General features: G+C 40.8%; 1 protein-coding gene across 7 annotated transcripts in view; it reads left to right on the plus strand.

The window, feature by feature from the left end:
- The first annotated feature begins 1,010 nt into the window (after positions 1-1,010).
- Positions 1,011-22,269, plus strand: part of AKAP11 (A-kinase anchoring protein 11) — a 49,845-nt gene continuing 28,586 nt past the window's right edge. For 2 of the 7 annotated variants that reach the window (XM_041731025.1, XM_041731031.1), the window contains exons 1-3: positions 1,403-1,511; positions 14,842-14,951; positions 20,006-20,122. In XM_041731025.1, coding sequence (XP_041586959.1) covers positions 1,496-1,511; positions 14,842-14,951; positions 20,006-20,122 — 243 coding nt within the window. In that variant the 5' untranslated portion in view covers positions 1,403-1,495. The other 5 variants (XM_041731027.1, XM_041731029.1, XM_041731026.1 and 2 more) reach the window with 5 other exon arrangements.

Below are 22,269 nucleotides of genomic sequence, written 5' to 3' on the forward strand. Positions count from 1 at the left end.
ACAGCAGTAACTGAAGATGTATACAGATGCTTTTAACAAAAGGCAGCAGCCAGGCACCATGGCTCTTACCTAATGGATTCTAAGATAAAGGAATGTCAAGGTCATTGGAAAATTAGGCCTTTCTGGTCTGTGTCCGCGTTGGGACTACTAGTCTCGATCTCCTGCTTCCTCTGTGACCTCCTTAAAAAAAAAAAAAAAAATCCATTCTCTGCAGGGAAGAGCTTTAGAGACAAAAAGGGTACAGCATAGGTGCCCCTCCCCTCTTTAGAATTCTAGGGCCTGGTCCTGGAGTCCCGGGATCGAGTCCCACGTCGGGCTCCCTGCTTGGAGCCTGCTTCTCCCTCTGCCTGTGTCTCATGAATAAATACATAAAAAAAAAAAAAAAAAAAAAAGAATTCTCCATCGCTTTCTGTTGCATTTAAATCCCCAACAATTCCTTCCTCAGCTTACAAAGCCTTACAGGATGCGGCCCATGTTTGCTTACTTCTCCAAGCTTATTTCTTCTTACTTTCTCCTATTTCCCCCCCCTCCCCCATCAAACCCAATGCAAGGCCTTTGAATTCGCTCTTCCCTCCGACGTCAGCCTGAGGGTTGATGCAAACCACGGCTTCCGCGTGTCCTCCAAAGGCCCGCCCCTCAAGCAGCCGCCCAATCATCACCATCACCATCGCAGCATCGACTGTTGTGATTTTTCCTTGCATTGAGCTTGACGCCCCCCAACATTTGTTGTCCTTCTCCCCTTCCTCCCCCGTAAGCACCCAGACTCCTCTGCCCCCATCGCGGCTCAATCCACGGCCTGGAGCCGTGCCTGACATTTGCAGCAGCCCGCCCAGTGCAGAAATGGGATGCACGAGGGTTGCACCCTTTGACCCCCCATCTCCCAAACAGGGGTTAGGACTCCTCATCACGAGGATGCCAAGTTCCAAACGTCTTCCGCATCCTCCGGGGACTTCCCGCCTGGATGAGAGGTCCGCCGAGGAGGCTGTGCAACTCGCCCGGACTAGGCCTTCCCGGCCCTAAACGCAAATAACACAGTTAGGTGATCGTGCGCGGCTCGGGGGCCCCGCGGGGCCCCGCGCTCCACTTCCCGAGTCCGACACCGCGGACGTCGGGAAGGGTGAGCACTAGGGCCCGGAGAGCCCGCGATGCTCCTCGCTGAGGTTCGGGGAGGGCCGGCGGCCTGCAGCGCTGAGTGGTCCTCCCCCCCCCCACGAGATGCCGGGGAGAAGGGGCGGAGCCACGCCGAGAGGATGAGCCCCGCTTAGGCCGCCAGAGGTGCCGGGGCTGCGCTCTGGGAAGAGCCCCCGCTCCCCGAAGACGGCCCGGCGGGCCCAGCCCCGCTGACCCCACGGCGGTGAGCCCAAGGCGGGGTGGGGGGGGCGGGAAGGAACGCAGGAAGGGCCCGAGACCAAACCTGCGCGGCCGGCCAGCGCCTGAGCATCTTGCCGGAGGAAAGGGTTAAGCCGTTTCCAAGGTAACGGATCAGGAAGCGCGCATGACGTTCGCCGCAGGTTCGTAGGTCAGCCTGGAGTTTAAAGCTCCCACGGCCGGGCGGAGTCTGGCCAATAGGGAGGCCGCCTGGGCGTCACGTGACGCACGCCCCGCCCCCGCCGGCGAGCGGCCCCAGAGCACGTGGGAAGGTTTTTTTTTTTTTTTTTAAAAAGCCCACCCACTTTTGCGCGGGCTCGGCCACCGAGTTGTTCTCTCGCGAGAGGCGCCGCGGCCTCTCGCGAGAGTGAGTGGGAGGCGTGGGGACTAGGTGGTGGTGCGGACTTGGAACTGCGGCGGCGGAAGCCGGGGGTGGGCAGGGCGAGGGCGGGGGCGGGGGCGGGGCGGGCCGCGGGGCGGGGAGGGGGGGAGGGCCGGGGGCCGGGCGGGAGGGGGGCGCCCGGCCGCTCGGCGGCTCGCGCTAGGCTGGTGGTTGCGGGCCGGTGACATGCGTGGGAGCTGCGGAGGCTGCGGCCCCAGGTGAGGCGGGTGCGGAGCCTCCCGCAGCGTGAGCCGCGCTTGGCCCCGGGGGCGGGGCGGGGTGGGGGGGGGGCGCGGTGCAAGGGGCGGCCCGGCCCGCAGCCCCCGCTCGGATTTCGGGGCTGCCCGGAGCTGCGCCGCCGCACGGCGGTGGGAGGAGGGCGGGAGGAGCTGGGCGGCGAGAGGAAGCCCGCGGCGCTGGGTGGGGGGGGGGGGAGGGGGTGTCCTTGGGCTCGAGACGGGTCCCCCGGGGTCCGGACTGGGGCGGCCCGGGTGCAGCCTCCCCTCCCCCCGCTGAATGACGAGCTCGGTTGTGCATCCCCAGGGTGGTCCTCGGAGCCGGGGCTCCGGTGCGGGAGCTTAGGGTCCGTGGGGCGCGCACGGGAGCGTTTGCTGGAGGAGGAGGTGGAGGAGGAGGAGGAGGAGGACGTTGCACTTTGTCCCCGAGCAGCATCCTTCAGTGTCAGGACGCTAGAGCCCTGGAACCTGGCGCAGCCCAGGTCGCGGGACAGAAACGGAAGGCGCCAGGCAGCTCCCCGGAGCGTGGATGGTTTGCATCGTGCTGTCGGATGGGCTCCGAGGCTGCTCGTCGTTAACGGTTTAGATGCCCTCGCCATTCCGCGTCGCGAGTGGATTGGGCGTACTTTGTGTTATTCCAGGCGCCTGCCTCCTCTGCCTTGCACACACGTAGGCGGGGGTGACCCCAAAGTGTGCAAAGCCTCGGTAAGATGGCAACGGCGGGGGGAGGCTCTAAACCACTAGCAGGGGTGTGCGCAGAGCGCGCTCGCCCTCTCTCTGTTCTCAAACCTGATTCAGCCGGAGCCGGTCTTGGAATTAAGGGTGTTAAGGAAATTTCAGGCTGAGAAGTAGAGCTGACACGCATCACCTGGTGGTCTTAAGTGCAAACCAGGGTTAAGCATTCTGGGTCTCTCTTCAGCTTCGCAGTTACCCAGCCCCTTGCAAAACATGTAGGCTGCTTCCCACCGCTTGTTAGAGGCGATGTTACAGTGACACTGGTTGATGCTGATTCTGACACTGAGTGTCAGATTCCTGCAAAATACTCAGAAGATAGGGAGGACTCAAGAATTCTAAGGTACTCAGGAATGCAAAGATGGTTTTAAGGTCTCGTTTAGGACTTGAGAGCAGCAGTTGGTGGGTGGCAGGGTTCCCTAGCACCATCAGTGTCGAGTTAAAATAGTGCATTAGTAATGAATCTTGTTAAACGTCCTGTCACCTTTTTTTTTTTTTTTGCAAGTAGTACCACGGATTTTCTTACTTTCTTATGTTCCTTCTGGCAAAGCGACCCCAGGGTTGAGGATGGATTTCGCTGTTAGCTGTGGCTGTGAGTAACAGGGCACTTTATGAGAGAGCAAAGAACGTAAGGCGGTCAGAAAAAATGGGTTCCCAGGCTAAACTGGTGACCAGTGATTAATAAATGTACCCATGTAATTGCACTGTTGCTAACTAAGGTCCTAGAGATAGACTCCTAGGCTAGTGATAGGGAACTTGCTAAAGACCCTGCACCACAGTAAGGGAGCTTCTTCAGCTTCTAAATTCCTGGGATAAATCTAGAAGCCAAAGAAATCCTCCTTTATCTGTAGAGGCTAGAAGAAAGATAGTACATTTATTATTATTATTATTATTATTATTATTATTATTTTATTTTTAATTCCAGGAACGTACTGTCTGGAAATAGGGAAATTTCCGCTTATAAATAGGCAGTGGATTCTCCTAAATACTTAAGGAAAATATGAAAAACTTAAGAAATGTCTTTTTTGAGAATGGGCAAAAGAGACAGGTCTGGATTTTAAAAAGCTCCCTCCCATTCCATCGTGGCGGACTGATTTTCAAGGACAGAAAAATCGAACTCTGTGCTAGTCTTTATAACCTTTTGGTAAGGGTTTCAAGCTTTTAGCATGTGGATATTTGTTGATTTGTCTTGCCTTTGAAAAGTAACTGAAGGGGGGCACCTGGCTGGCTCAGTCTTTAGAGCATGTGACTCTTGATTTTGGGATTGTAAGTTTGAGTCCCACATTGGGTGTAGAAATTACTTAAAAAATAAAATCTCCAAAAATAATGAAGTCGTTTAGGGTAGGATAATTTTTTTGGCAAGCTGAATTTGTTCTCTTTCTGTCAGGTGGTCTGCATTTTAATAATAAAGTCACCCACTTGGAAGGAGGGTGGGACAGGCCAGGAAGAGATCCACACTTAGTTTGAGCTTGACTTGAGGATGTATCAACTGGTAAAGTAGGCAAAGGAAAGAAAAATACTATTATCAGTTTTGAAACAGACCAGAAGATCCGAAGGTCTTTATTCTACTCGTCTTTGCATATAAAAGTTCATTTTATTGTTGAATACTAGAGAAAGGGTTGGAAGTGTAGAGAGACTCAACAGGTTAAAAGGAGAAACATTAACATTTTTGGATTAATCTGAGATTTTTTTCGTGAAAAAAAAAATAAGATAAATGGCCTGGTAGTCTGGAATAGATTGGATGCAACTTGAATGGAAATGAAGCAAAATATAGAGTTTGGGCTTTGGAGTCATGCAGATCTATTAATATAGACGAGCCTCCATTTCCTCATCCCCGGTGGTGAGAGTCAAGATACCTCATAGATATTTTGAAGCATATAGTAGCTGCTTATTCAGTGTTTTTCCTTTGACCCCTTTTAATGGCTTGATTATTTGGCTGCGAGAGTCAAAAACCCATTTGAATGAACTTAGCTTAAAAAGGCATTTGTCATAACAGTTGGAGGACTGCCTCTGAGGTCCCTTGCATGAAGTCCAACTCAGCATCCTGGGAACTAGAAAATCTCCAGGCAATTAGTTACTTTTGAGTTTTTCTCTGGGAACACATGGTCTTGTCTCTGCCACTCTGGACTCTGTTATATGTGTTCTAACTTCTTTTAAGTTGGCTCTCTTTAAAGCTCTTGGTTTCTGCTTCCCTCTGGCTTCGGTTTGCATGAAACTTGGGTTTGCCGTGGTGCCAGGTCGCTCTGCTTTTGCAGCATGGACCTCAACAGGTGTCTGTATATTTTAATTCTGAATTTCTGGAAGATAGTCCTGTGGGCCAACTATCTACTCCTGGTCCGTTTGGCTGAGGACAGGGAAGATGGGAATAGGAAAAGGAGTGGGTGTGTGTGTGTGGAGACTTAGGTGTATCTCAGTTTGTACTTTTTTAAACTGGGTGTACTGTAGGTTTCTAATAAAGAGGGGATGGACAGGGAGGAGACGATGGATACCTCTGGTGTACTTTAACATCCTGCAGTTGGAGTTTCCCCCCTAGGACTGCACTGAACTTGTTCTCAGTAATGGTCTCCTTCAGGACCGAGTCTTGTAGGTTTGTAAGTTACGGCAAATTATATAAGTGTTTTGTGCCTCAGTTTCTTTATGTGAGCTGGGTATGAAAACAACACTTTGTGTTGTGAGAAATGTGAATTCTGTTTAACAGCAGTCAAGCAGTGCCTGACTGGCACAGGGTAAGGATGTCGTACCCTTGCTCCTGACCACCTACTGTGATGCGGACTCCTGCAGCCTTCGTAGGTGAAAGAATATAGTTTCTTCCTTCAGGAGTTTAGGAGTTGAACGCTGACCACTCCAGACTTAAAACTATTTCTTGACTCCAGTGACGCTAAATTCTTCTAAATCTCTACTTCACCTGCTTTTGCAACTGCCCCTTATTTGTGGTTCTTTGTTTTCCTGCCTGGCAACCCTTAATCATGGTTGTCCCCATAGATTATTTCTTGATCTTCAGTTCTTTCCTAGTCTGTAGGATCAGCTCTCAAGTTCTGTATATATAGATGATGCCTAGAATGATGTCTGTAGTCAGGCTATCCAACTAAATGTATATATTTTAGATGCCTTTTAGATATTATATTGACATAAAACACTATCTTCCAGTTACCCTATAACTGGCAAAGGCTCCACTTTCCTTCCAGCTCCCCAAGCTTGAAACCTTAAAATTATCTTTCATGCTCTCTTTTTTTCTTTATACCCTAAATATATCCTGTCAGTTAATAGGTTTTGCCCAGGCTGTTGGGATGCCTCATATGTACAAAGCACTGGGCGATTGGCAAGGAAATCTATTTACTCATTCCTGCTGCTGGCAGGTTAGAGTACAGCCTTATTACTATGTGAAAGAGCTACCTAAATGTATTTTCAGCAATATATTCTTTGAGTCATGGCAACATAGATGTCACTGATAGAAATGTTTCTTGGGCTAAAATTTTGAACTTACTTTTTGTTAAAATAATCTTAGGGTTATGTATCGGTTATATCTATCTTAGGTAGATGAGGGTTATGTAGAAGATTAAGAAACTTCTAAGCCCCGTATTCACTTTGGAAGCACAGCCTGAAGATTTTAAGTTTTTTTTTTTTCTTTTTTTAATGGTATGTTTATATTGATATACAGGAAACTAGAGAAGCCAGGATCTTAACAGATAGATTAATGACCTAGTCATTTAGGTCATACACAAATTGGGTCTTTTTTATGATTGATTATTGTTTTGAAAGAGAAAACAAAGTAGTAACTGATAGCTGTGGTATTTTTAGATTTTATAAGTCAAACAGAAAGTCTGTTCTTAAGGAAGAAGCAAATGTTTGAATTCCTACTATATTAATTCCTGCTGTATCATATACTGTTTTTGCATATGTTATATAATTGCATTCTTATAGCAGTTGGGAAGATGAGCCTTAGCTTCCTGATTTTGCAAAAAGGGGAGATAGCCTCACCTTTGTTTTTAATGGTTGCTCCAAGGTTTTCAAGATAACTAAAACTTATCAGTATCACTTTTTGTATACTGTACAAGCAGTATTTTTTTTTGTTTTTTGTTTTATTTATTTTTATTATTATTTTTTTCAAGCAGTATTTTTTTAACTCTAGCCCACCACATTGTGTATTTTATTTTGTCATGCATTTTACTTGTGTCTGTTGTAAACCCCATTACACATTGTTATTACTTTTAGCTTAAATAGTTATTTTTTAAAAAGATTAAACAAGGAGAAAGTATCTCTATAAAATATCTTTTATATTGCCCTCATATTTACCCTTTCAGGCATTCTGAATTCCTGTTTAGATGCAAACTTCCATCTGGTACTGTTTTTCTTTTGCCTGTTATTCTAGTAATGGTTGGCTGGTGATGAATTCTCACAATGTTTTTTCCCCTCAAATAAACTTATTCTGCTTTAATTTTTGGAAGATACTTACACTGGGTATGGATATGTCAGTTGACAATTTTTTAAAAAGATGTACTTGTTTATTTGAGACAGAACATGTATGTGAGCATATGGAGGGGCAGTGGAAGATGGAGAGAGAGATTCTAAAGCTCATTCCCTGCTGAGCACAGAGCCCAATGTGGGACTCAATCCTAGGATCCTGAGATCATGACCTGAGCTGAAATCAAGAGCTGAACCTTCAACTGACTGAGCCACCCAGGCACCCCATCAGTTAACATTTTTTTTTTAGATGTTGCTCAGTTGTCATATTTATGGCTCAGCATAGTTTCTGACAAAAAGTCTGCTGTCTTTCTTTGTTCCCCTGTATGTAATATATACTTTTCTCTCATTGCTTTTCAGATTTTTCTATCACCAGTTTTCAGAAACTGGATTATGATGTGCCTTGGTGTGGTTTTCTTTTTGTTTATTTTTCTTAGGGTTTTTGATTTCCCTTGCATCTCTCAGTTTATGGTTTTCATCAACTTTTGGAAATTTTGAGCCATTTTGTCTTCCTATACTGATCCTGTCCCCCACGTTCTTGGGGATTCAGGTGACCTTTTACAGTAAATCACTTATGCTGCTTTGTGTGTGTGTATTTCTGCTTTCTGTGCTTCATTTTGAAGCTTCTATTGCTGTGTCTTTAAATTCACGTTCTCTTGCGGTTCTCTAATCAGCTGTTGATTGTACCCAGCATGCTTTTTATTTTAGACTTGTTTTTATCTCTAGAAGTTTGGTTTGGATCTCTTATATTTTCTGTTTCTCTCCTTGTGACCATGTTTTCCTCTCCTTTCTTGAATATATGGAACATATTTGTAATATAATTTTAACATCTTTTATGTTCATCATATCATCTTTGTCATTTCTGGATCTGTACTTAATGACTTTTTTCTTCCCAGTTATAGGTCACATTTTTCTCTTCCACTGGTAATTTTTGACTGTGTGCTAGCCATTGAGTTTTATGCTGTTGCTTGCTTGATTTTTTTTTTAAGAGTTGTTGGATTCATTTGGGGTTCACAGGTTATTTGGAATCTGTTGGATTGTTTTGAGGCTTGCTTTTAAGCTTTATTAGGGTGACTACAGGTCAGCCTCTGGTCTGGCGCTGACTTAGTTCCCCAACTGAGATAATTTTCTTCTCAGGAGGCCATCCATTGCCTGACATATCTACTCTGCCTGACTGTAGATATCGTTTGGCCTGCTGCTCTTTAGTAGGTAGTTCTTTCCCCTACCTCTGATATTCGGCACAGATCAGTAGTTGACCAAGGACCCTAAAAGAACCCATCTGCAACTCTGATGCTTTCATTCTTTGTGAGCTGTCTCTCCAGTACACTACCCTGCAAATTCTAGCCACCTTGGCCTTCCCAGACTCTCATCTCTGTCTCTGCAACTTGGTGAGACTGTGAGACTGCTTAGCTTTCTTCTCTCCATGCTGTGACCTAGAGATAGCAGGCAACTTGTGTTTCCCTTCTTTCAGCGGTCATAGGCCTGGGTTACCTGTTGTCTAATGTCTTAAAACTCAGGTTTCATACGTTCTGCCCTGCTTTGTTGTATTTATATTTAACAGAACATTAATTTTTAACACTTGGCCATTCGGAACTTGGCCAACACGTTTTTGGAGCATTTATTATAAATATATTACCAAATATTATAAAATGAGAAATTATTGGGTACTTTAATATTTTCATTAAGTGTAGAAGTACCCATACAAACATTTAAAGGTATACTTTCCTTTTTAGAGACTTTTTATTTATTAACCCAGCAGATGTTAGAATACAGATATAGTAAAACATTTTTATCCTCGAGGAATTCACAAAAGGAAGGAAGCATGCAAATATTGGCACCAGAGGAATAAAGGACAAATCACTTCGGGAACATGAAGGAGGTGGCTACTTTTTGGGCAAAGAGGGGCAGATGAGATAAGCCAGATCTTCCTCAAGCAGGAAGGTCCTTGAACCGATGCCTAAAGAGGGAGTAGTAGTTCAGCTGGTGAGAGTAGACTGGCGGGAAGTTTAGAAGGGAGCCAGGTCAGGATTTGGTGATTGATTAGATGTAGTACTGTGTAGGGATTGAGGGAAGTTTCTAGTTTGGCCTGCTGGCTCATTTGGTTTACTGGCTCTTGCTAATGGAATACAGAAAAAGATTGTTTAGAGAGAAAGTTTTATTCAAATTTTGACATACCTATATTGGAGTAACTGGGATATTTAGTCAGAAGTGTCTAATAGAAAATTGAACCAAGGAACTGAAACTCAGGTGCGGGAGCTGAACTGGAGATAAGACATTAGATAAGACATTAGTTATTTGCATAGTTAAAACCAAAGGTAGAGGTTAAATATCCTTGGAAAACTAGATAGAATAAGTACCATAAAGGACAAGGATGGAGATTAGAAATGTTAGCATTTGAGTAACAAGTGGTGAAAAAATTTAGGGAAGGAGACTAGTGTAGTGGCCAGAGAGATGGAGAACTGTTTCTCAATTAGAAGTTACAGAGGGGGGATCCCTGGGTGGCGCAGCGGTTTGGCGCCTGCCTTTGGCCCAGGGCGCGATCCTGGAGACCCGGGATCGAGTCCCACGTCGGGCTCCCGGTGCATGGAGCCTGCTTCTCCCTCTGCCTGTGTCTCTGCCTCTCTCTCTCTCTCTCTGTGACTATCATAAAAAAAAAAAAAATTAAAAAAAAAGAAGTTACAGAGGGTACTCGTTAAAGATACAGATTTCAGGGTCCCATGTAGATTTGAGTCTCGATCTTCAGGGGTGAGGGCGGGTGTTAGAAATAAGCTGATCCACATGTGCACTGAAGTTTGAGAACCAGTGCTATAGGAAGAGAGTCAAGATAGGACAGAGACAAAGAAGGTGTTTGAGAGACTCCTTAGCTAGGTAACTCACGCTGTAAAAAGGTCAGGAAATAGATGTCAACTTTAAAATTTCTTAGGCTGGAGGAGAGGAGGAAAGACTTGGAAATACCTGTTTTCTGATTATGAAAGAACTTATGCACATCCAGAAAAAGAAAACACATAATTGTATCTACCCAGGTGAAAAAGTTTATACCCATTTAGTAGATTGTTCTTTTTCACATTGCATATATATCTGTGCAGTCATACAGATTTTACACAAAAAATGAGATACTGTGAACATGTGCAAACTTGTCTTTTACTTAACGTATCATCTTCCCATATTATAGTTATATGACATTTCATAACATTAAAAAAAGTCCCAGTTGTCATGAACGATGACTGTCATGAGTTTAGTCTATATCCATTACATCCTAGACATGTGCATATATACACACAGAGTTGCATGTGTATGTTAATTATTTTTTAATGACAAATAGCACCTACTGTTTACACTGTTCTGCAACTTGCTCTTTACCTTAATATCTTATGGTCATGTTGTCACATCAGTGTGTATTGATCTAACTTTCCAGCAGCTGGTAATAATCAGTCCTACAAATATAGTATGATTTATTTGAATTGATGGACTTCTAGATTATTTTTAGGTTTTTTTTTTTGTTTTAGTGAACATTCTTTCCCATATATCTTCATGAATTTTGTGCAAGTGTGTATGTAGGATAAATTTTAAGAAAGGAAATCACAGGATCCAAGATAAGTGTAATTTATTCAGAGTGTTCCATATGTCTGTTTTCTCTACTCCCTATAATTGTTTCTCTAATGCTTTCATCTGTTTTTATTCTGTGATGTTTCTTAAGACTCCGTTGGCGTTCCAGTGTTTATAGCAATATCCATTCCACTTTTTGGTTGCTTCTAAGGGGATTTCATTTATTTTATGGTATTGTTTTTATTTTTGAATTTATTATTCATTTTTAAAGATTTTATTTACTTATTTGAGAGATAGCATGTGCGTGGACCAGTGGGAGGGTGGGGGGGGGCGGAGGGCAGAGGGAGAGGGACAAGCAGATTGCCCGCTGAGCGGGAGCACAGTACGGGGCTGGATCCCAGGACCCTGAGATCATGACCCAAGCCAAAGGCAGGTGCTTAACTGACCAAGCCACCCAAGTGCCCCTATTTCATGGTATTGCTTTTCTATCCTGTATCTTTACTGAGCTCTAGCAGCTTGCTTTTCAGTTGCTTGCTTCATCTGTCTGTACTTTCTGTCTCTGATGTGCTTTCAAGAGAATGATCTTGATTCACTTTAATTTCTTTGACTGCAGAAAAACACACTTAGTTATTCCCTGCTTAGTACTCTTGTTTATTTACCATAATAGGGCACAAATAAAAAAAAAACATTCAGTGGAAAGTTTATTATCAAAACCCAGAGGTGTTCAGGGGAAAATACTGTGGTTTTGTCCCTCTTATGAAATGTCTAAAACTACATTCTAATTACATAAGATGGTGAAGAAACCCTGCTCTCTTGTTCTTTCTCTCCCATTTATCTTTGCTTCATTTCCAAAGATATGCTTTACCAGAAGTATGAGTCATACCATCTCGTGTTGGATTCACTTGAATGGACTGTCGCAAAGATTATTCTCTGATAGATTTTTCCCTTTGTGAGATAATATTTTTACTTATGTGTTAAGTTAAATGCAAAGTGATAGAATAAGGTTCAGAGGGATGCCTGGGTGGCTCAGCAGTTGAGTGGCTGCCTTTGGCTCGGGCCGTGATCCTGGGATCCAGAATCGATTCCGGATCCCGGAATGTGGAACACATCTGAATAACGAATGTGTCCCGGAATGGGACACATCTGAATAACGAATCCCACATCAGGCTCCTTGTGGGGAGCCTGCTTCTCCCTCTGCCTGTGTCTCTGCCTCTGCCTCTCTCTGTGCCTCTCATAAATAAGTAAAATCTTTTTTTTTTTTTTAAAGAATAGGGTTCAGAAAATGAGTGAAGATACAGAACTAAATGTAGTTTTCTTTTTATTTATATAAATTCTGAGGTTCCATTCTGAAAATAGGTAATATGGGTTTTGGGTGGCATGATTATATTTGTCTAGATTTTTTTTCTTTCTTTAATATATTTCTTTTTATTCTTTTTTTTTTTTTTTTTATCTTGCGTTCCTTCATAGGTCTCTTTGAAGGTTAGATTCCATTTGCTTTAGTGCTCAACTGTGAATAGAGTGTTCTATCTAGGTCTGCTATTCAGGAGTGTTGTAGGTAGAGCAGTGGGGTAACTAGAGGTGTCAAATCCAGGCAGGATGTTGTCTCAGAGCACCCTGGCCTCCCCCAGCCTCCTTGTCACTGTTTCTTGTGCCTCAGGTATGGCTTGTCACAGCATCTTCTTCCGGTGAGCGGCTCATCTAGATAATTGGTGAGCTTTTTTTTTTAGTGTATAAACTTTTCTTTAGTGTATAATCATTCCTTATGTTGACTTTGGTTAGTAGCTGCAAAGGTGATTGCTGTTGCCTGCCTCTTACCCCCCAGTTTCAGGAGTTAGAGAGTGAAGGTGCTTTGTGTGCTGCTCCTCTGTCCTTCGGTATTGTTTCTAGTGCAGTTGCATCATGCGGGAACACACCTGCGTTATTCAGTCACTCTCCTGTTTCTGGCATCTCAAGGACTTCTTTGTCTCTAACATAAACTGTGATGAACGAGGGACAGCTTTTCAGTCCTTTACACAGTCTAGAGGAGTGTTCAGAGTCTGGAGTTTGAAGGTTGAGATTTGAACCTCAGCTCTGCTGCTTACTCTGTGGGCCTGCATGAATCGCTTAACTTCCCCTGGCCTGTTCGTCTCATGGTAAACCTGGAGTACTGTTCTATCAGTCCTAAGGATTAAATGAGATGTTCACCTGAATCTCTTAGCAAAGCGCTTGGGGGCATTGTAAGCCCTCATTTGGACCCTCGATGCTTCAGGATCATTGCTTTCTTTGATGATAACTTCCCAGAAGAGGAATTATTGTTTTATATATAGCATAGGAATATTTTCAGAGTTTTGATGTGTATTACACAGTTGCCCACTGGAAAGGTGCTACTTGACTCAGGTGCCAAGTTCGAGAATTTTGTTTTTCTAGAACCTGTGCGTAGGCCTTCCTATTTTATATGCTTTATGTGGCGTTTAAGGCAAATCCCTTTGCTACTGAGGGTTGGTTTCTGGCAGTTGAAGGGAGCTCTGTGGGGGGAAAAAGGAGAGTGAGTTGGCCTGGGCAAAATAAAAGGATTATTGTCTTGCTTTGACCATATAGACTTTTATACTTATACCTTGTTTTGAGAATTAGGCCCTCTTGATCATTTTGGTCCATAAGTAAATATTTTAGTTTTTCTTTTACTTATGATTTATAGTTTCCAAAGTACATCTTATAAATTATTTTCCATTTGATTCTTATGGTAAACTTCTCCAGAAAATAAATTAATATATACATTAAGGAAGCACATCCAGAGATATTGCAATTTACAAAGAGGAAAAAAAGCTAATGAGAGGTAGAATAGGGACATAAATGGTACTCTGAGTCCTGGTATATTGTTCTTTATCTTGTGCTTTTGGGACCTCCCTTGCCTTTCTCACAATCCTGCTTCAATTCTAGTCATTAATCAAATTCTATTGTTAAGGAAACCATTAGGATTAATTCTAGTTAAGAAGATAATATCATCATAATTCTTTCTTAAAAATTAGAATCTAGAAATCTCTAGAGGGAGGTGCAGGTGTGTGTGCACATGAATACACACTTTGGTTTTCTCTCACAGCGAAAGCATATAAAATTAGAACTCCACCAGCATTTAATTTCTTTGCCATTCTGATGGAAACTAGATTGGTATTTGGTTTTGCATGTATATCTCTTATAGTGTAAATTTATATTAATCAGATGTCTTAAAACCTCAATGGGGTTAATTCTTGGTAAAGCCAGTTTGAAACTAATCATTTCTTAAATTTTATTCATTCAAATTTTTAAATTATTTATGATTTAGAATTCAGTTCCTTCTCTCATTCTTTACTATAATAAAATACTTCCCTTCCAAGTCTCTGAACCCAGGAGAGCTATATTACTTTGTTCTCCCCTGTATCCATAGCATCAAGCACAAGTAGATTTTAGATGGACCAAGGTACTGTGATTAGATGTGAATATTGAGTACTTAATGCCCAAGTTGATTTAAGCTCTCAAAGGTACTTTCTTAAAACATTGAAAAAAGTTTAAGTCCTTAGTTTTAGAGTTTCTTCCAAGATGTGTGTGCAGGCATGCATGCACACATGTGTACATGTGCATGTGGTAGGTACTCTTAATCATTTAACTTGGATGTTTTTTGAACTCATTGGCATACTGTTAAGATTCCTAAATAAGGAGTTTGTTTATGGGATTTTATTTGATACATGTTTTGTTTGATTTTATTTCATATTTTCATTTGTATATTATCAAATATTTCTGCCCAAGAAATACGGAGTAGAGCATTTACATATACACAGTGGCTGTAGGGTTAGACTGACTTTTGGGAGGCAAGAAGGCTGGGATTCTTTTGTGATATTTCGCTATTTCAGATTTTTAAAAGGTTTTCCAAACTTTCCTTATTAAGACTTTCAAATATTTTCTTATTTGCTAAAAACCAAAACACAAAGGCAGTGAGATTGAATAGATAAGGGCAAACTGCTTTATCATAATTTTTTATATATCAGATATTTATGTTTTTATTTTTTTTAAGTGACTGAATTTAAAGAAGGTATTTTAGGACAGAATGCTTGCCTGAATCACTAAAATCAGTAAATTAGTTTTCCTTTAATATGTTTTCTTTAGGTGTTATATGGATTAATTCTTCATTGATTACATACAACAGCAATATAGTTATGGCGACCTTCCAGACTTTGAGAAACAGTCACATGAAGACTCGAGCATCTGTCAGAAAAGTAAGTTCACTGTATTAGATTCCTTTAAATGATAGTTTTAAATAAAAATGTTGACCATTTTTAAAAATCTTGTTAAGCAGCTATATGGTATTCTTGTTTTAAGTAAATCTCAGTGTTGTAATTAGTAATATTGAAATCTTGCAAAGATTGGCATATATGAATATAGAGATAGGAAGTCAATCAGCCTTATTTCCCAAAGATCACAATGCCTCCCCATTTCTTCTCAACAGATAGTTTTCTGCCTTCTGTGTTCTTCAGGTCTTCCATCTTTTAGCAATATAAGCATCAGGTATAAATTTTCTTAAGTACCTTTGCCCCAAAATATTACCATTTACTCAATTCAGTAACTATAAATTGAATATTTACTTATTATAAAATTTTTATTTATTCATGAGAGACACAGAGAGAGAGGTAGAGACACAAGCAGAGGGAGAAGCAGGCTCCCCATGGGGAGCCCGATGTGGGACTTGAACACAGGACACCTGGATCACGACCTAAACAGAAGGCAGACACTCAACCACTGAACCACCCCGGTGCCCTAAACTGGAGTATTTATTGTATGCTAGGTCCTGTATTAGGTATTGGATAATCAGTAGTGAGCAAATTAAATTCGATTCCCTGATTTTTTTTTCTAGTCTGAGGAGGAACGCTCTCTCTTCCTCTTAAGACAATTTGGTTACCCTTCCATTTTTTGACCTCTTTTTTCCTAACATTTTATTGTGAAAAATTTCAAGCATATGGAAGAGCTAAAACCTTAGCACACTTAAACTTGCATGCCGACCACCTATACTCGACAGTTGTTAATACAATCGACCTTTGAACAACATAGGGGTTACGGGTGCCAACCCCCTATGCAGTCAGAGATCCATGTACAAGTTTTGGCTCCCCCAGAACTTTACCACTAAGAACCTACAGTTGATCGGAAGTCTTATCCATAACTTAAATAGCCAACTGACACATATTTCGTATATGTCTTATGTTCTGTATTCTTAACAATAAATTCTAGAGAAAAGGTAATGTTATTAAAATCATAAGGAAGAGAAATACATTTACAGAAGTGAACTGTTTATTGAAAAAAGATCCACATGGAAGTGTACCCATGCAGTTCTAATCTGTGGTGTTCAAAGATCAACTGTATTTTATTTGCTCTGTGTGTGCATGTGTGCACGCACACGTGTTTACTTTCTGGCAGAAGTACTTGAAAGTTACAGTCTTAATATCTCTTCACTCCTTGAATAGTTGAGCATGCTTCTTCCAGGGATAATCATATCCTCCCACATAACAATAATGAAATCATATCACATTCAAGAAAATTAAGTACAATTCCCTAATGTCTGATACCCAGACATACTCAGACTTCCTTTGTTACTCTTAAAATGTCTTTTTGCAGTCTTCCCTACCCCCAGCCACACTCCCATTTTGGATTTAGTCTAGGCTCCTAGGCCTTGAGTTGCACTTGATGCTTATGACTTATTTTTGTTACTTTTGGTCTGAGAGTTTCTCCTCTTTTATTTATTTATTAAAATTAAAGAATGACTTAAAAAAAAAGATTTTATTTATTTATTTATGAGAGAGAGAGAGAGAGAACGAGTGAGAGAGAGGCAGAGACACAAGGAGAGGGAGAAGCAGGCTCCCTGTGGAGAGCTTGATGTGGGACTTGATCCCAGGACCCAGGGATCACAACCCAAACCAAAGGCAAATGCTCAACCACTGAGCCACCCAGGTGTCCCTCAAGACTGATGACCTGAGCAGATCAGGCTAGTATCTTGTATGATGTCCTGCATACTAGATCTATGGTATTTAACTTATTCCTCTCTCTTCTGTGTTTCATAGACTCTAGAAGTTAGATATCAGAGCTTGATTAGATTCGGGTTAAACATTTTTGGCAAGAATAGTTGTAGGTGATGTGAGGACAGAATTTCAGGTTTCCCTGTGATCAGTGATGTAAAAATTGATCAGTTGATGAAAGTAGTAATGTTGCCTAATGACTGTTTCCTGAATCTTTTATTTCTTAGAACCTGCAAAATGATGATTTTCCTAATGTTATCATTCCTTTTATATTTATTACCTAGAATTCTTAAAGAAAAGCTTTCCCCTATTAATCTTAAATGAACTATAGTATCTCCTATAAAGATAGGGTAAATGCCCTTGAATTACCAGTTTTCAGGTTAGTGATTTGGTGGAATAGGCAAATGAGCTTATTTCCATTCATTCATTCAATTTGTATTGCTCTGGATTCATGGATTTTAAAAATTCTGTATTTTACAATCTTTTATTTATTTATGGTCATTTATTCATATATTCATTTAATTTGCTCAAGGGGTCTCAGACATGGTCCCCTCTAAGCTGGGGCCTATGTCCTGTTGTGTTAGGCTCTTAATTCTTTGATTGTTTCCCTATTTCCTGGGATAACAGATTAACCCAGTTTCACCTTCTACTTTCCTTTCCTCAGACTTGGAATTGGCTATTTCTCCAAAGAACCCTTTCTAGTTTTTAGAAACCAAGTACTCTGGGTACTAGGATTGGTGTCCATATCTCCTTCAGTGTCATGAGTTTACATCAGTAGTTTAGGTTCAGATTTCATGTTTTTTTCTTTTCTTTTTTTTTTATTTTTGAGTTGTTTGTATCCTAGCTTAAAAACTTCCAGTCACTAATGAAAACAGAATCATTTAAAATTCAGAATATTTTTAAGCCCACAGAAAAGTTGAGGAAGGAAACCAGTACAATGAACACTGTACATACCCTTCACTTAAGTTCACCCTCTATTAACATTTTGCAGTACCCATTCTGTGTATATAGAACACACATGTGCATGTGCACACATGTGCACGCATCCCTCTCCACACTTCCCTTTTGAAACCATCTGAGAGTAGGCTGTAGACATTTCTTAAGAATATCAGCATCATTACTACCCCTGAAAAAATTAATTCAATGACCTCATCTAGCATGCGGTCCATATACAAATTTCCCTAATTGTCTCAAATATCTTACTTTTTACTTTGCTCTTCATCTAGGTTCCAGTCAAGATTTGAACTTTATTTGGGTGTTGTGTCTCTTTGGTTTCCCCCCAGTATCACCAGATATTTCCAATATAAAGATATGTATCCTTGGGATCCCTGGGTGGCGCAGTGGTTTAGCGCCTGCCTTTGGCCCAGGGCGCGATCCTGGAGACCCAGGATCGAATCCCACGTCAGGCTCCCGGTGCATGGAGCCTGCTTCTCCCTCTGCCTGTGTCTCTGCCTCTCTCTCTCTCTCTGTGACTATCATAAAAAAAAAAAAAAAAAAAAAAGATATGTATCCTTTATAACTGGTACAATTAACAAGTAATCTGTAGGGTGATGCTGAGAGTGTGAGTAGCTTTTAACCCTGTGATAGGATACATTGATAATCTTTCCCTAGATCAGTAATTACATTGGGATTTACAAATAGCATTTAAAAATTTTGTCATTTTGTCCATATTTGTCATCTAGCATTCTTAGGTAAATTATGTGTTTTCCCCCCATCCCCTGTTGTTTTATCTGTCCCTTTTAATGGATTCAGAGATTTAAAAAAAAAAAATTTGACTAGTGGAAATCCTTCAGGTTGGCTTTGCTTCCCTTTCCTTTTCCTTTTCCTTTTCCTTCTCCTTTTCCTTTTCCTTTCAATTTTAATTCCAGTATAGTTAACAGTGTTATATTAGTTTCAGCCATACAGTATAGTGATTCAACAATTCTTTACATTACTCAGTGCTCATCACAGTAAATGTACTCTTAATCCCACTCACCTGTTGCTTCTGTGTTCTTTTGAAACAGCTTGTTTAGTCCCTGAGCACCTACTTGGTTCCTGTCACAATTAAGATGTACCCCCCTGCATGTCATACTTTCTCTGCCTCTAGCCTGGAACCAGCCATTTTCCTAAGAGGTCTAGTTCTTTTTATTGGCAAGTGATATTTAAAAACCAATATCTTTGTCCTGGGTGTGCTCATTACTACTGAGGGTCATTGCTTCTGTGATGTTTTAGTAGAAAAATGCAGTACATATGTTTAAAGAAACATGAGTTAATATTGGTCATTCATATTCATATTTGATATTAGATTTTTTTTCTTTACTGCTTTGGTTTCATATGGATCTTGTCTTTTAAACCAGAGATTTCCACTAATTTCTTATTTATTAAAATTAGCAAATATTTATTGAGTTCATATAGTATGTGAGGTACTGAAATCTGAGGAAACAAATTGAGTAAAACAGAGTCTCTGACCTCAATAATTTGGTTTATTTCCTACCATTAAATATGAAAACACTCATGATAATATGTTGTGATATGGATTAAATGCTCTCAGTGTGCAGATAATGCATTTATTTTGATGAAGGGGTGGGAAAATCTTCACAGGTCTTGGGCTGGGTAGGATTTCTACAGGGAAAGATTAGGGAGTAAGGACATTTTTAATAGAAGAGCAGATCAGTAAATCAGCGGAAGGAGAATAAGGTAGAATGAAATTAATGTTCCTTCTCTCTCTGACTATAATACCTATTGTTTTCTTTATGTAATTTTTTCCTCCCTCTGTTCCTTTGTATTTGTGACCTCTCCCCCTCCCTCATTTTATCATGGATGCTTTAGGACCCCTGAAAGCCTTAGCTCAAGTTATTATCTTTTTTTCCATCTCCAGCTTCATTATGAGAGTAATCACTTTTGTTTGCATGCCTTATTATAGCATCCACATTACCTTACTCCTTATGTAATTGTCGCTTCTGTTCTGCCAGTGACTTGGGAATCAGGTATGCGCTCTGTTGGGTTTTAGTGTGGGGTGCAAGTGAGTGAACCCAGAATGGGGGCCTTATGAGCTTCCAGGAGATCGAATGGCTGGGCAATGGTATGTGTTTTGAGCACGTGGGATTCTACTTGATTAAGCCTTTTGTTGGTTCTTCCTCTCAGTTCAGTGAGGTCCGTATGTATCCACAGGTGCCAAATGAATATTAATTGGAGAGTTAGTGACCCTACATTTAAAAATAGAATATCTGCAGGATCTTTTACCCTGTCTCAGAATTAAATAAGTTAAGAATATCTTTTATTTTCAGAGCTTCAGTGAAGATGTGTTCCAGTCTGTCAAGTCTTTATTACAGAGTGAGAAGGAACTATGCACTATATCAGCAGAGGATTGTTTAAAGCAGGATGAACATGCCAATTTGACTGAGGTTTGACCTAATACTTTATGTATCTTTTCTTAAACACAATGTATTTTCATGCTTCCTTGTAAAGCTGCATCATCTATTTTTGAGTTGCCTAAAATCTCTACGTATTAATTCATGTGTGAGAAGTATCTGTTTTAAATATCAGCTGACATAATTGTCATAGTGTGTTATAATGAGCATATTTAATTCCGTGCATTGGCATTGTTAAACACTCACTGGACATACAGCACAGTATTAGTTGATTCCTGCTATATGCAGTAATTCATACTTTAATGCTAAAATTTTCTGCTCTAGGACATGAAATATATACTATTCTCATATTTATTTTTTGGTTATTGTTAGCTTCCTGATTATTTAAGTTCAGTATTTTGATACAAAATGAAACAGTAGTGATAAATTTGTTTTGAAATTCATGTATTTATTACTCAGGATATACTATTTGCTCACCTGCTTTTGCTACATCAATGTTTCCAGTCTTTGTTTGGGCTTACTACTATGAAAAGAAGTAAATTTTTTCCTGCAGTGTAAACAGTCTAGCAACACATTCATGTCTTGAAATAAGAGAAGTAAGGTATTAGGTTGTTCAAGTTCAGAAGTGGTAAGTATATTAGTTAAAAAAGAAAATTTGTTTTGAAACCAAGGATCTAATATAAAAGTCTTGATTGTTCTTATTTCGGGGAAGGATTTTCTTTAACATCCTTGAGAAACTATATTTTGAAGTAGTTCCGTAGGATGGTGGTGAGCATACCTTTTAGGCCTCTTGTGTTCTCTGACTTGAGCCTTTTCCTTCTGTGTCAGCTAATTTCCAGGGCTCTTGACTTTATCTTCTCTGTTATCCCTTCTGCTTTACTTTAGTCAAGCTGAGCTTCTCTTAATCTCCTCAGTTGTTGCCAAGTGTGGCAAGTCTCCTGTGTCCTTCTGCCCTCACACAGTTTTCCAGCCTGTGTCTCTCCAGCTGCTTACGTAGAGCCTTTCTGAGCCCACATTCCTTGGTGAGGCATTCCTCAATCAATGGGAAGTATAAGACTGCTGGCATCTTCAAAACCCATGTCAGCTTATTTTCTCTTTTGTATTCAGTAAAAGGAAACTTGAAAGAATAGAAGGAATTCTGTCTCACTTGAGGGTGTGCGTATCTCAAAGTATTTTTTCCAAGAAAGGAAGGAAGTTCATTTTTGTGTGTCTTTGTTATTGCATGTCTGTGATGTGCAAGGCACTTTCCTCCATGTTTTCTGATTAACCCTCACGACTGTGGAAGTGGAGTTGTACGGCTTAAGTTTTGCAGATGGGGAGCCTGGCTCCTAGAGCCTCACAGTTTACCTAGAAACCTGGAAATTGGCTGTAGCACTTTTGGGAAGTGATAACCATAATTAATCAGGATAACGATCCTGGGGTAATACAATATTCTGACTTGTTTGTGAGTCATCAGAAAGAGACTGAGTGTCGCTTTATGTCGTAACTATGCTGCTTTCCCTTAATTCTTGAGAATTGATTGTCCATATTGCTGTCATTAGAGTATTTATATTTTTAGTCACAGTACTTGCTTAGTTGACAGTTTACCATGCTGACTTCAAATGGAATTTTTCTTTTCTTTTCTGTGATATCAAAGACATAAAGGGAATGTACATTTTTTAAAAATACTTTTTTGGGATTATAAAAGTAGTACATGATGCTTATAGAAAATTAAGAAATACTACAAGCATATAAAAGAAAATGCCTATCATTAATCTTATGAATTAGGGGGAAAAAACCATGGTGAACAAAGAAAAAAAAATAAGATCACTTATAATTCCATCTAGAATTAATCACTACTTACAGTTTGGTGTATTCCCTTCCAGTACTGTTTTTCACATGTATGTTTTTAAAAATAAGTAAGTTTGGAATTGGGTGCATACCTTGTATCATTTTTTCTGTAACTTGTCCTTTTTACTTAGTAATGTGACCTTTTCTCATGCCGTTAGATATATCTTTTTAAAGACTTTATTTATTTATTTGAGAGAGAAAGAGAGCATGAGCCAGGGGAGAGGGAGAAGCAGACTCTCTACTGAACAGGGAGCCTGATGCAGGGCTCATTCCTGGGACTCCAGGATCATGACCTGAGTCAAAGGCAGAAGTCCCACCAACTGAGCCACTCAGATGCCCTGCCATTTGAT

The sequence above is a fragment of the Vulpes lagopus genome, chromosome 16 (genome assembly GCF_018345385.1).
Source record: "Vulpes lagopus strain Blue_001 chromosome 16, ASM1834538v1, whole genome shotgun sequence".
NCBI lineage: Eukaryota > Metazoa > Chordata > Mammalia > Carnivora > Canidae > Vulpes > Vulpes lagopus.